The sequence below is a fragment of the Lepidochelys kempii genome, chromosome 5 (genome assembly GCF_965140265.1).
Source record: "Lepidochelys kempii isolate rLepKem1 chromosome 5, rLepKem1.hap2, whole genome shotgun sequence".
Taxonomy (NCBI): Eukaryota; Metazoa; Chordata; order Testudines; family Cheloniidae; genus Lepidochelys; species Lepidochelys kempii.
Genome location: NC_133260.1, coordinates 112,765,946 through 112,779,505, shown reverse-complemented (window position 1 = coordinate 112,779,505; position 13,560 = coordinate 112,765,946). Strand labels below are relative to the sequence as shown.

The following is a 13,560-nucleotide window of genomic DNA, read 5'->3' as shown; positions in this document are numbered from 1 at the left end:
TGTATGTATATCACCCACTGAGCTGCCAGGCTTCGGTGGGTCCCTGTGACTTTGTGTCATAACCTTCAGCTGGCACATGCAGCTAGGCACATGTTCACCTGCTTGCAGCTACAGACTGATGTGGGAGGGGAGCCTCCCGCTCCTTGACTTACGGTGTCCTCTGTGCCAGAGCGAGGGAGGCAGAGCGGATAGGCAGAGGGGAGGGAGGGAGTGGCCGAGGCAGAGGAGAGCGGAGCAGGGTGGAGAAAGGGCCGGCAGTGGATGCTGTGCAGCTGGCACCGGTCAGTCTCACCCGGAGCTCAGCCTCTCACTTCGGCGGGTAAGAGGCGGCGGCCGGCTGACAGCAGCATCCTGCACCCGCTAGTCCCTTGTTCGCACATCACGTCCAGGAGGAGGGGAAGGCGGAGGGCAGGGGACCGGTCCCGGCTTGTAGCACCGGCGGCGCCGTGCGGGCTGCACTCATGCAAACCACCTTCTGCCCCGGCCCGGCGGGGGAGAGCGCTGCACCCCGGTAAGTGCTGGGCCCCGCGCTGGGGCTGGGGCTGGGGCGGCGGCAGCTGCGGGGAGGAAGGGGCGCGGGCGGGAAGGCGAGTGGGGAGGGCTCCGGGTTAATCCCCTCAGCCCCCCCCCCCCCGTTGGCCCTTGGCAAGGGTAGGGAATGGGGGGGGATGGGGGTAGGACTGCCCCCCACACTGATCGTTTGGTATCTAATCCCCCCATTCCTTTGAAGTGGTTTCTTTGTGGGGCCCCACTCCCTACCCCCCCCCAATTTGGTTACCCATCTAAATTAAGCAAATGGAGGGAGCACCCACCTCCTCATAGCAGACAAACCCACCCCAAAAGCTTTTCCTGCCCTAAATGGGGCTGCCCCCCCCTCCCCTTAGGGGACAAGATATTTCCCAAGCCACAGCCCCCACCAGGGGGTTCTCTGTGATGTCACATGAGATGTAAGGAGACGGTGCAGGTGCACAGCCGTGAAGCTGAAGCTGGAGGTGGGGGAGAAATCAGGAAATAGTTCCCCCTCCCCAAGTACCTCGCCTTTATATGAAGTGTTGTTCTGAGATTGGGTGTTGGGGGGGGGGAGGGTTGGAGAAAGGAAAAGTTTTGCAAAGTTGGAGCTGAGTTAGTGGTACCTATTTGTGTGTCTGAGACATCTTTGCAATGACCCAGAGGAAGGGTATATATTAAAAAAGAAAGTCAGTGAAAAGGAGTTTTCCCCTTCATATTCCTAGATACGTGTTAAGTGCAGATATGTGTTATCCTAGGGGCTCAAATCTCCTGAGTGTGTGTGGCTGTCCATCTATCTAATCAGTATGTTGTAGAATTATCGAAACTGGGGAGGTACAGGGTGTATTTTGTCATTCAGTTCACACATCTAGAATTATATTTCTGATTTCCCTTTATAAACATCTCAAGAGAGAGCTATTTGGATCATTGGTTGTGTAAATTGCAAGCATAGCCACTAATAATATGTATCTTTATCTTGACTGTTTAATATTATTTGTGTCACACTGGTAGGGAGTCAATCTAAGATGGAAAACGAAATACCTCCCTTATGGGCTGTAAAAAAATTTTTTATACCCCTGGCATCATCTGGAAATGGGAACCATTTTTTTAATAAAATCAAGAAAATGGATCCGACTGTGCAACTGCTGTGTGCCCAAATGTGGATAATTGAAATTCTGTATTTAACAAGACTGTAATCACTGGTTTTAAATGTATTTTTAAATTTATTTTTAACATTTCATATAATCTGTAATAATCAGACATGTTAATACCTTAATGTCCTGAATAATTGGCATGATATAAAGTCTTTCTATGTGCATATTCAATATACAGTAGTAATAGTAATTATTTTTATTGCTTACAGCATAAAAGATCTAATGATTGTATACATCATTTTCTGTATTAAGATATGTCTTTGAAAATAGTTTAAATTCATTAATCATACAGCCAATATTCACAGTAGTTGTTCTGTGTTAACAAAGCACACTAATGGGCCAATACTCCAAACTCTTTCTTATGTTCTTACTCGCCCATATACTTCAATGGCAATATTTGTGTTAGTCAAGACTATTTGCTTAAGGGTTTGCAGGATTGGGCACTTAAGTTTTTAGAGGATATATGTCACATGTGCTTTTACTTTTCAAAAAACAAAGAAAAAAATATTGATAAATGATATTTTTGTCTTCGGTTGTCCATACACTTTATGATGTTTCAGGGCCTGATCCAAAGCAGGCTGAAGTCAACGGGAGTCTTTGTCTTGAATTCAGGGAACTTTAAGTCCATGTCTTAATGGGACATAAAGAAGACATAGATGTATTTGATCTTTATTTCAATCCTATTGTCACCAGAGTTATTCCTACTTAAAATTCAATGACTGTTGCAGGATTGTTTAATTTAAATTTAACGTTTAAATTAAAACTGCTTGAGTTGCAAATAGGTCTGAATAGGACTGTATTTGCCCTTAGGTTAATATTTAATGTAGATATTCCCACAACATTTGGGGATTAGGCATTGTGTAATCAGAGTGACAAATAATGAAGAAAAGGAATGCTTTTAGTAGCATCCACTAACACAATCGTTTATGCATTTTTACATATACTTTGGGGACAGCTTTTAGTCTCTGCTGGAATTATTTGTCATCTGCTGAGAACTGACTTAGTTCTGAATGGCATGAAATGGTCTGATTACTGATGGATTTTTATCCACTGGATTTTCCTCCTGTGCAGAATTTATTTTTGTATTAAAACAAACATTCTGTTGCTGTGTCTGCTGGAAAGCTTAGTTTTGATTGGATGCAACATGACAGTACATTACAATTTTTGTTTGCAGTGTTGTAGCCATGTTGGTTCCAGCCTCTGAGAGAGACAAAGTGGGTGAGGTAATATCTTATATTGGACCAACTTCTGTTGGTGGAAGAGACAAGCTTTCAAGCTTACACAGCTTTTTTTCAGTTCTGGAAAAGGTAACCAGCGTGTCACAGCTAAATGTGTGGGATAGATTGATAAGTGTAAGGTGTAACACATGTTGCAGGAGATTACTTAAAAGGAAGTGGGCAATTAAAACCTCTACAGTCACAGGAAAAATGTTTAATATTCTGTATTAAACGCTTTGTTTAATCATGTACAGTAAAACATCTTTTAAAAAGTCAGGTTTCTAATCACGTGTTATTAATAAAAGTTGTTTTTCCTTTTAAGCATGAATGACGAATATACTCCATCTGAAGCATAAAAGTACTTGATTCTGGAAAAGCACGTGAAAACACCTTTAGCGTTAAAATCAGGAAGAAGTATGAAAGAACAGTCTGTCTGATACTGAATTTCTGGGCCACAACATCTTTCAGAGAACAAAAATGGCTCTTTCTAAAAACACTGTTGCAAGTATCCTTGAAGAATGGTGTTTGGAGGAACCACTGTTTAGGTGTAGAAGGCAACAGAATGTCAGGAAAAAACTGAGACTGATACGAATAATAGGTTTTTTCATGAGTATAATGGCCATTAGCACTTTCTCTCTTTCAATTAGTGCCTTTTTCAAGATGGAGCCACATAGCACAGAGATGACCAGCAGTCTAGGTAGCCAAAAGTCAATGCATGGGCATCAAAGAACTCTGCTGGATGTCAAGGAACAGAATCAAAATGGCACTCCAGATCCACCTATTTCTATGAAATATGAAACTGAACACAATCATGCAAAAGGAGAACACTCCAAAGGAGAGTACCCAGAAGACCTTTTTTCTCTTGCGGAAAGAAGAAGGGGGGCAGTAATCCTCCATATCCTGGGAATGATTTACATGTTCATAGCCTTAGCCATAGTCTGTGATGAATTCTTTGTTCCTTCACTGACTGCCATCACTGAGAAGCTAGCCATATCTGATGATGTGGCTGGGGCAACATTCATGGCTGCGGGTGGCTCAGCTCCAGAACTCTTCACATCTTTGATAGGAGTCTTTATATCTCACAGCAATGTTGGCATTGGAACAATAGTAGGATCTGCAGTATTCAATATCCTGTTTGTTATTGGAATGTGTGCTTTATTTTCTAGAGAGATCTTGAACCTTACCTGGTGGCCACTCTTTAGGGATGTGTCCTTTTATATCATGGACTTGATCTTGCTAATAATCTTTTTTTTGGATAATTTAATCATGTGGTGGGAGAGCTTAACACTACTGACAGCTTATTTTTGTTATGTGACTTTCATGAAATTCAACGTTCAAGTAGAAGAATATGTGAAAAAAATTTTAAACAGGAACAAAGTTGAGAAGGTAACAACAGCAGATTCTGAACAGAAGGTTGGTTATTTTTTAATACGTATATAAATCTGAAATGCTTCTGTGTCTTAAGGGTCCTCGCTGTGGTAAATATATGTGACATGGAGGTTTCTAGGTTTTACCAAATATTTCTGTGATTACCATACCATATAGTCCACTGTACCAGTCAACTGGCAAATAAGGCATGAAATAGCTTTTTGAAGCTTATTTACTCCCAGTAGTTTTTTACTCCATAATAGTCTAAGCCACATGGGTAACCATTCAAAAGTCAGCATTTACCATATCACGGTGTTTAAGATACTACGGATATCCCCTATACTCTTAAATTAGACAGTAGCTTTAGTATCTCTTGGCAAATGCTGTCTTTTTTATGACTACCACAGCACTTTCTTCACCAGGAACAAGTAAACAAATTTGGAACAATATACAAAAGTACATCTTTTGTAAATTTATCTGTAGAAGCAACAGAGGGGATCCTGTTATTTTTCCAGTTATTTGGATTTACACTATTTCATCACTTTTAAAGAATTTTTATATGAATTAACTTTTCATTTTTCTTTGCAACATCTCAATGATTACATTGGTATAGGGCTGGGCCTTTAATTTAAACAAATATCTTTATTGCACATGATCTCTCAGCTGAACATACTACAGTTATAAGCCTCATACTTGGGCCTTGTGATGAAAGGTGGGGATGTTTGCAATGGTATTCAGTGGATCTGGTTATCATCAACTTGGTGAAGATAACTATAAAGAGAGAGTTTCTTTAGAAAGGAGGTATTTAAGCTAATTAGAAAGCTGAATTCATAAATACTGCATGTAGGCAGCGTGGAATTTTGTCTCAGAGCTTTAGAATACTTGTGCAAACTTTTCATTTGTCATCTAGGTGGGGTTTAGTCAAGAGCCTAGTTGCATATGAATATGAGATGTTGGCATAGGGAGATTATTTACACATAGATGATACAGTCAGATTTTTTCATGAGTTAAAATTGTTGTTCAGTAAAGTATGATAGAATTAGCCACCATTTTGTGTGTGTCTGCAGCAGCCACAAAATGGTGGAACGGAATAAAAATGATGATCTTGATCTCTCTGTGTCTCTCTATATGTATATGTGTGTGTGTATTGCATAGACACAGATAGATATACATATGGGCTCCAATCCTGCTGCTGATAGCATACAGTCAGACTTGTGCACCCATGCAGAATGCCAACTAAGTTAATGGGGCTTCACATGGTAGTGCAGTACACCTAGGTGCTATTAGTTGTGGGATGGAGACATAGAAAATGATCAGAAAAATTTCCATCAAAACAACATTCAAATGAAAATGGGGGCGGGGAGTGAAATGTTTTTCATTTTCTGACCAGCTTTAGCATATATATAATAATGTTTATAAATAAAGAGATTCCTTTTGGCCTTTGTATTCCATCCATTTTCCCAAAACAGAACTGTCAACTTTTTCTGTCTCAACATCTCTGTTTGAAAATGAAACAAGAAGGAAAATAGCAAACAGCTATTTGCCTTAAATAATAAAGCGTCTTTCAAAAGTTGTATAAATATGTCTGCTTCTTAAGAATGAAATCTCTGGTAAGGAATTGTAAAGACAATCACATTTTATACTAAATGTGTTTCTGTAGGAAGCGGCTGCAGTATATAGAGTACTCCTAATTGATCAGTCCATGATTACTTTATCTATTAATCTTCTTATACAAGACATATGATATACTATTTGAGGTTTTTCTTTCATCCAAATAAAAATGGAATCTGTCAACTGATTTGGATTATCCAGGTCGGTCTATTTCAGTCTATAAAGTAACATAGTGTGTTGTACACATATCATGATAAGGATTTATTTATTCTTTACTCAACAGGAGAATAAAATATTTGAAAGCCAAATCAAATGTTCTGAATGCACACTAAAGTACTCTTGATAGATTTGACTAATTAGGCAAAAGCCATTTTGCAAAGTTCACTCATTTACTATATTTGAATAGTTCATTCATTTTCTTAAAGCTGACTCTATACCCATTTCAGCTTGTGCATTCCATCAGTGGTTCACTCATGTGTGTGTATAGCTAAAGTAAAATGGGTATTAAAGAATCATAAAATTGTCAACTTTTTTCTAGAGAAATTAGCTTTGCACCATATTTGTGAAAAGACTGGGAAAGTGGACTCTGAGAGCATAGTTACATATATATATATATATATATGAGTTAGGCTGTAAAAGATTTTGGAAACTTCTATTAAAACTTTGAAATAATAATCTATTCATTATCAATTCCTTTAGTATTCATATGAAAAAAATGATCAGGATTGACTCATTTGGTAATAATGGGGAATGTCATATAGTAAGTGCTTCAATAAGAATCCTGTTGTTATTCTGCATTCATTTATTTATCATGAATCTAAAATGTTAGATAATTGCGTTGTATTGCTTTTTAAATGAAAAAAACTGGAAAATACAGCAGTCTCTCCTATAGAAATGTTAAAGGGTTCACTTTGTACAATCATTTCCTCAAGCAGAGAATAAAAATACTTATTGAGTGGTTAATCTCAGTGGCACATGGATGCTTACTTCCCAACCAATGGAGATTAGAAGAGCTGCAGAATTGGTATTCTTGATCTTTGAAGGCAGAACTGCCTTACTTCAATACTATCCCTTCCTCCACAGGGAAAGTGCCATGGTATCCAAGGCAAAATAATATTGTATGTTATAAAATTAGCATATTTATATTCAAAAGCAACAAATGTAATTGTTCCTAATGCAAAATTGGCTTTTGTTTGATGTTTTTCTGTGAGGCATGGAATAGTGAGACAGCTCCTTGCAGTCACTAGATAGTGACTAAGGGTGTTCTCAGGGACTCTTACTGCAAAGCTGTTTCATGCTTTTGGGTTTTGCAAGACTCAGTAGAAAATTCTCCTGTTCCTTTTTGTTGCTTCTTCTAAATGTGCAGTACCAGCTCTACCATGGGTAAGCTGGAAAGTGATCAGCCAAGGAAACTGTTGTCTATGGTGTTTAACTTTAAGACTTTGTTGTAATCTGACAGCAGGTCAACAGAGTTCTGAGAGGTCTAAATAAAGAAACATAAAGCTGGATAGCTGAAGGGTTAAGTGGCTTAGCAACAAATCTCAACCTCAAAGAGTAAAAAACCGAGATATTCATAGAGATAGATGAAAAACATTTGAAATGGTTAAAAGTCCTGTTGAAGTATATGGCAATACTTTGATTATCAGTCCCTTTCAGTAAAAGTCTGCAAGAAACTTGCTATGCTCTAAGAGGGAAATTCATCCCATTGTGGGAGCCCTCATAATTAAGGCTAAAGCAGGGCGTAAGTAGTGTATATAGCACAGGGTGAATTTCATCCCATAAAGAACAATCTTCTGAGTCTTCTGGTGTATTTTTAGGCTTAAATCATTTTGTTTGTCCATGGTGTAAATCACCCTGTCTGTGTTTAAATATAAATCAATATTAATATCTCCTATCAAATTAAAAATAGGTCTTAATTACATATGAAATCGTCTGTCTCTCTGCCTGTTAGTCTTTCTCAAGGATATTTCTAATGCTTGTGTCACCAGTTGTGTCTAGGTGCCTCTTGAGTTTCACATAGATCTGAGAAGTATAGTTGGCACCAGTAGATTGTGAGCACTGAAGCACAAACAGAAAGCCATTTTTTGTGGTGTAGTCTTCTCTTGTTGTATGAATTATCTGTGTAAATGCCTGTGCATCTAGTCAGGAACATCTGCATACTGAGGGGTTTAAATTTAATGTGGGTTCACTTTAATCCCATGTTTTCAAGCTCTTGTTCTTTAAATATCCCTATCCCCTTTACAAAAAGTACAAGTTAAGAAAATCTGGCAGAAGTTGACGTGGGCAAAGGCATGCTAACAACAATTTAGTGAAATGGATGAGAATGGTACAGATTGCAAGCTCCTTGGGGGTGGAGCCTATGTGGTCCTTAGTGTTTTCTACAACACCAAATGTATCGACAGTGCTCAGTGAAAAACTGTGATAATCCTCCTCCTCGGTTCCATTCTGCCTTTGGGGTAAGCACAACATGCTGAGCAGCATGGTGATCATCTTCTGCAGGTGAGCTCTGCAGAGGCGTACAAACAGGAGGGGGAAGGAAGGAGGACAGATAAAAGGGGGAAGAGGTCAGAGAAGCAAAACAAAACAAAAGTGGACAGACAGATGGGGAGGTAGAGTGGGATGATTAAAATATGAACATAAGGGCAAACCTGGTAGTGTAGTAGCAGCACATCATAATTCAGAACCAACCTTGGTCTTTGCTTTCCAGGCCAGCAAGGGGCTGGAAGTGCTGTGAATGGATGACACACAGCCTGGCATGGAAGCCTTAAGTTTCTGACTAGTGACCCTATACAGGAGTAGCATGGAAGAGCTTTTAGAAAGAACCACATAGTTGGATGGAGGGGATAAAAGGAAAGAGGTAAGGATTAAAATAAAGGATGGGGAGAGTAAAACAAAAACCAGCCTGGGGGGAAAAGTGGAGAGGTACAGATAATCGTACAACTGTACAAAATCTAAGGAGAGAGAGATGTAGACAGAGAAAGGATGAAGGAGAGGAAAGAGAAAATGAGAAAGGAATAACTTTGAAGGTAGTGGAAACAAGAATTATAGCAGTTTTATTGGTTGCCTCAGCAGAGAAACAAAAGATTGGAAAGCCAATGCAAGGGAATGAAAATTGAATTTATCATGCCATCCCTATTAGCGGATCTTGCTTTAGCTGTGGTGCAATAGCTGGGTAGTCTACCCTGACACTGAAAATGTTGAACCTTTTCTGTAGATAGAAGGCTTCAATCTGTTCTTGAGATGTCAACTTCCACCTCGTTAAGTACAATTATATTATTACATTACAGTCTTCCTGCACCAATGTTGGCGCATAGGGCAGAAACTAGTCTCTTCCATTCCTCTGTCATTTGCTGCTGCTTCTATCTGCTCTATATTGTTGAAATCAACTGTTCTGCTCTCCCTACTAAAGGTTCTTCTTAAGGTTTTTTATGGGCACCCTTGTTTCCTCACACAAATTAGCTTCCACTTGACAGCTTGGGAGTCTGTGTGTTAGCATCTGGAGTAGATGCCCCAAATGTGTCCAGCCTTTCTATCTGATGCTACTGGAAATTAGCTGCTGGTTGGAGATTTGTCAGGTTTCTTCATCGATGATGAAATCTTTCCAACAAATGCCCAGAATCTTTCCTAGGCACTTTCTTTAGAAGGTATCTAGTTTTCTAGTTTTAGTAGATCTCCAGTTCTTGCAGCCATATGTTAGTTCTGAGCTTATGGTTGAATTGAAAATTCTCAGTTTTGTTCTGGTGCTGTAGATCTTTCATTTCCATATGTTGCTGGGTTTAGTAAATGCTGTGGATGGGATGTCTTTCCTACCCTTGGTTTCACTTCCCTCTTGAGGTCTTCATTGGCCAATATGCTTCCAAAGTAGGTGGACAGTTCTACTTTCTTGATATGTTTGCCTTCTAATGAAATGTTAGTGGTTAGTGTCTGGGTTTCAATAATGTTTGTTTTTGCATAATTAATTTTGAGCCCTTCTTGGCCTGTTGTTTTTGCTGGTTTGTCTATCTTTGTAACTTTTTTGAGTTGTTGCTCAATAGCGCAATATTATCAGCGAAGTCTGGTCTTCTAGACATTTTCCATCTCCCCATCCTATACCAGTGTTTCTGTTACAGTTGCACTATTGCACAAGTTAAAAATTACTTAGACAAGATAGATGTCTTCAAGTCACCAGGGCCCGATGAAATGTATCCTAGAAAACTCAAGGAGCTGACTGAGGAGATATCTGAGCCATTAGCGATTATCTTTGAGAAGTCATGGAAGACAGGAGAGATTCCAGAAGACTGGAAAAGGGGAAATATAGTGCCCATCTATAAAAAGGAAAATAAGGACAACCTAGAGAATTACAGGCCAGTCAGCTTAACTACTGTACCTGGAAAGATAATGGAGCAAATAATTAAGCAATCAATTTGCAAACATCTAGAAGATAATAAGGTGATAAGTAACAGTTAGAATGGATTTCTCAAAAACAAATCAAGTCAAACCAACCTGATAGGTTTCAGAGTAGCATCCGTGTTAGTCTGTATTCACAAAAAGAAAAGGAGCTTTGTGGCACCTTAGAGACTAACAAATTTATTTGAGCATAAGCTTTTGTGAGCTACAGCTCACGTCATCGGATGCATTCAGTGGAAAATACAGTGGGGAGATTTATATACATAGAGAACATGAAACAATAGGTGTTACCATACACACTGTAACGAGAGTGATCACTTAAGGTGAGCTATTACCAGCAGGAGAGAGGGGAAAAAAACCTTTTGCAGCTTTCTTTGACAGCGTAACAAGCTTTGTGGATGGGGGGAAGCAGTAGACGTGGTATATCTTGACTTTAGTAAAGCTTTTGATACTGTCTCGCATGACCTTCTCATAAACAAACTAGGCAAATGCAACCTAGATGGAGCTACTGTAAGGTGGGTGCAAAACTCGTTGGAAAACCATTCCCAGAGAGCAGTTATCAGTCGTTCACAGTCATGCTGGAAGGGCATAATGAGTGGGGTCCTGCAGGGATCAGTTCTGGGTCTGGTTCTGTTAAGTATCGTCATCAATGATTTAGATAATGGCATGCAGAGTACCGTTATAAAGTTTGTGGACAATACCAAGCTGGGAGGGGTTGCAAGTGCTTTGGGGGATAGGATTAAAATTAAAAATGATCTGGACAAACTGGAGAAATGGTCTGAAGTAAACAGGATGAAATGTAATAAGGACAAATGCAAAGGACTCTATTTAGGAAAGAATAATCAGTTGCACACATACAAAATGGGAGTACTGCGGAAAGGGATGTGGGGGTCATAGTGAACCACAAGCTAAATGAGAGTCAACAGTGTAACGCTGTTACAAAAAAAGCAAACATCATTCTGGGATGTATTAGCAGGAGTGTTATAAGCAAGACAGAAGAAGTAATTTTTCTGCTCTACTCCTCTCTGATTAGGCATCAACTGGAGTATTGTGTCCAGTTCTGGGTGCCACATTTCAGGAAGGATGTGGACAAATTGGAGAGAGTCCAGAGAAGAGCAACAAAAATGATTAAAGGTCTAGAAAACATGACCTATGAGGGCAGATTGAAATAATTGGGTTTGTTTAGTCTGGAAAAGAGAAGACTGAGAGGGAACATAACAGTTTTCAAATATGTAAAAGATTGTTACAAGGAGGAGGAAGAAAAATTGTTTTTCTTAACCTCTAAGGATAGGACAAGAAGCAATTGGCTTAAATTGTAGCAAGGGAGGTTTAGGTTGGACATTAGAGAAAACTTCCTAACTGTCAGAGTGGTTAAGCACTGAAATAAATTGCCTAGGGAGGTTGTGGAATCTCCATCACTGGAGATTTGTAAGAGCAGGTTAGACAAACACCTGTCAGGAATGGTCTAGATAATTAGTCCTGCCATGAGTGCAGGGGACTGGACTTAGGGTGACCAGACAGCAAATGTGAAAAATCTGGATGGGGGTGGGGGGTAATAGGAGCCTATATAAGAAAGAGACCCCAAAATCGGGACTGTCCCTATAAAATCGGGACATCTCATCACCCTAACTGGACTAGATGACCTCTTGAGGTCCCTTCCAGTTCTATGATTCTTCATGATTTAGTCAGTGGAAATGCCAAACAATAGCAGCGATAAAATTCAGCCCTGTTTCATGCCAGTCTATTGCTTGGTTATTCACCGTTACAGAGCACATTGCCTTTCTGTACGTGGCTAGGATAATGTTGATGACTTTAGCTGGGATTCTCTAGGACTGAAGAATATTCCACAATGTACATCGGTGCAGACTATCAAATGCCTTTTGAAAATCAATGTAATTGATGATATGGGGAACTTGCCATTCTATATGTTCTTTTATGATGTTTCTTAGTGTGAATATCTGATCTACACATTTCTTGGACCTGAATCCAGCCTGTTCTTCTCTAAGCTTCACATCCACTGTCACTTGCATCCTGTGTAGTATCAGACTGTAAAAAGCTTTCTCTCTATAACAGAGAGTAGTGTAACTCCTCTCCAGTTGTTCCAGTCAGTACAATCACATTTTTTGTGGTATTCTAGCAATGATTCAGTGTTTCCACTGATCCGGAGGGATCTCTTTTTTCCCAAACATAATTGAACAGCTATGTCAGTTTCATTTGGGTGTTGGTAACAGGTGCTTTTAGCATTTTTGCTGTGATTTGGCCATCTCCTGCTGCTTTGTTATTATCAGCTTCTTGACTGCAGCCCACTTGTGACATCTATATTGGACCATTGTTAATGTCAAGTTGATCAGGTTCACGTTTCTAAATCTGGTACTGGAGTGGAGCTGCGTCTGTTGAGGACATCTTTGAAATGCTCTGCCCATCTGTTCTATCTCAGTTCCAAGCATTTTTCCATCTTTGCTTTTTATTTGTCCATTTCCTGTTTTGAAATTTTCTCACAGGGTTAGTCACTTGGTAAACAGCCCTATGGTATCCTCCTTTGCTTTTTTCAGTATTTTGTTGGTCTTAGCATTTGGGAATTTTTCTTTTAGTTCTTTTCTTTCTTGATGAGACACCAGGTCTCTTGGCTTATCCAATTCTTTGTCTGTCTATTTTGATATCCACCTGTGATATCCAAGCTGCGATATCCAAGCTGCAGGTTGAATCACATGGTCTCTGAGCCCATTTTTCTACAGGTACAGTCTGTGTTTTGCCATCTTCTGCCTCTGGCAATGCCTCAAATCTGTTCCTTAGTTCAAACTGGAATTTCTCTCAGTACTCTTTTGTTTTCAGTTTTAAGTCCAGTTAAAACAGCATAAGTAAAGCATGTCATTTTAGGTAACGGACCATTTTGCGGAGGGCTGTGTTTCAGGTTTTTTGTACAAGATTTTGTGACAAGGATATTCATTGTTGCTGAAAGACTCAAATCTCATCACCTGGTAAATATCCAAAACCAGCTCTGTTTGGCAACTAAAACGGTATGTGGGTGGCACAGAAATGTTATGAAATGGCATCTGTTTCAGAGAGAATAACATTCTTGACAAATAGGCTTAAAGTTATGTACTAGCCTGTTTTAAATAAGTGTCTGCATATTAAGAGAAATTGTCTTTAAAATATAAATTATTTTTACCAGTGAGACATGGTTTGAAATTATCTTATTGCTGGCTTTCTTGTTTTGAAATGTCTTAATAGGTTACATTCAGTGTCACATATGCTACTTTAAGAGGTGCAGTACTCTAGAGATTTAAAAGACTTGGCACATTACAGTAAATTGCACT

The 13,560-nt window shown here is 39.4% G+C and overlaps 1 protein-coding gene across 2 annotated transcripts in view; it reads left to right on the top strand.

Moving 5' to 3' along the window:
- Positions 1 to 254: 254 nt before the first annotated feature.
- The window catches only part of SLC24A2 (solute carrier family 24 member 2), a 169,543-nt gene continuing 156,237 nt past the window's right edge, over positions 255 to 13,560 (top strand). For both annotated transcript variants that reach the window (XM_073345486.1, XM_073345485.1), the window contains exons 1-2: positions 255 to 511; positions 3,201 to 4,291. In XM_073345486.1, the coding sequence (XP_073201587.1) occupies positions 3,356 to 4,291 (936 nt within the window). In that variant the 5' untranslated portion in view covers positions 255 to 511; positions 3,201 to 3,355. The remainder of the gene's footprint in view (positions 512 to 3,200; positions 4,292 to 13,560) is intronic.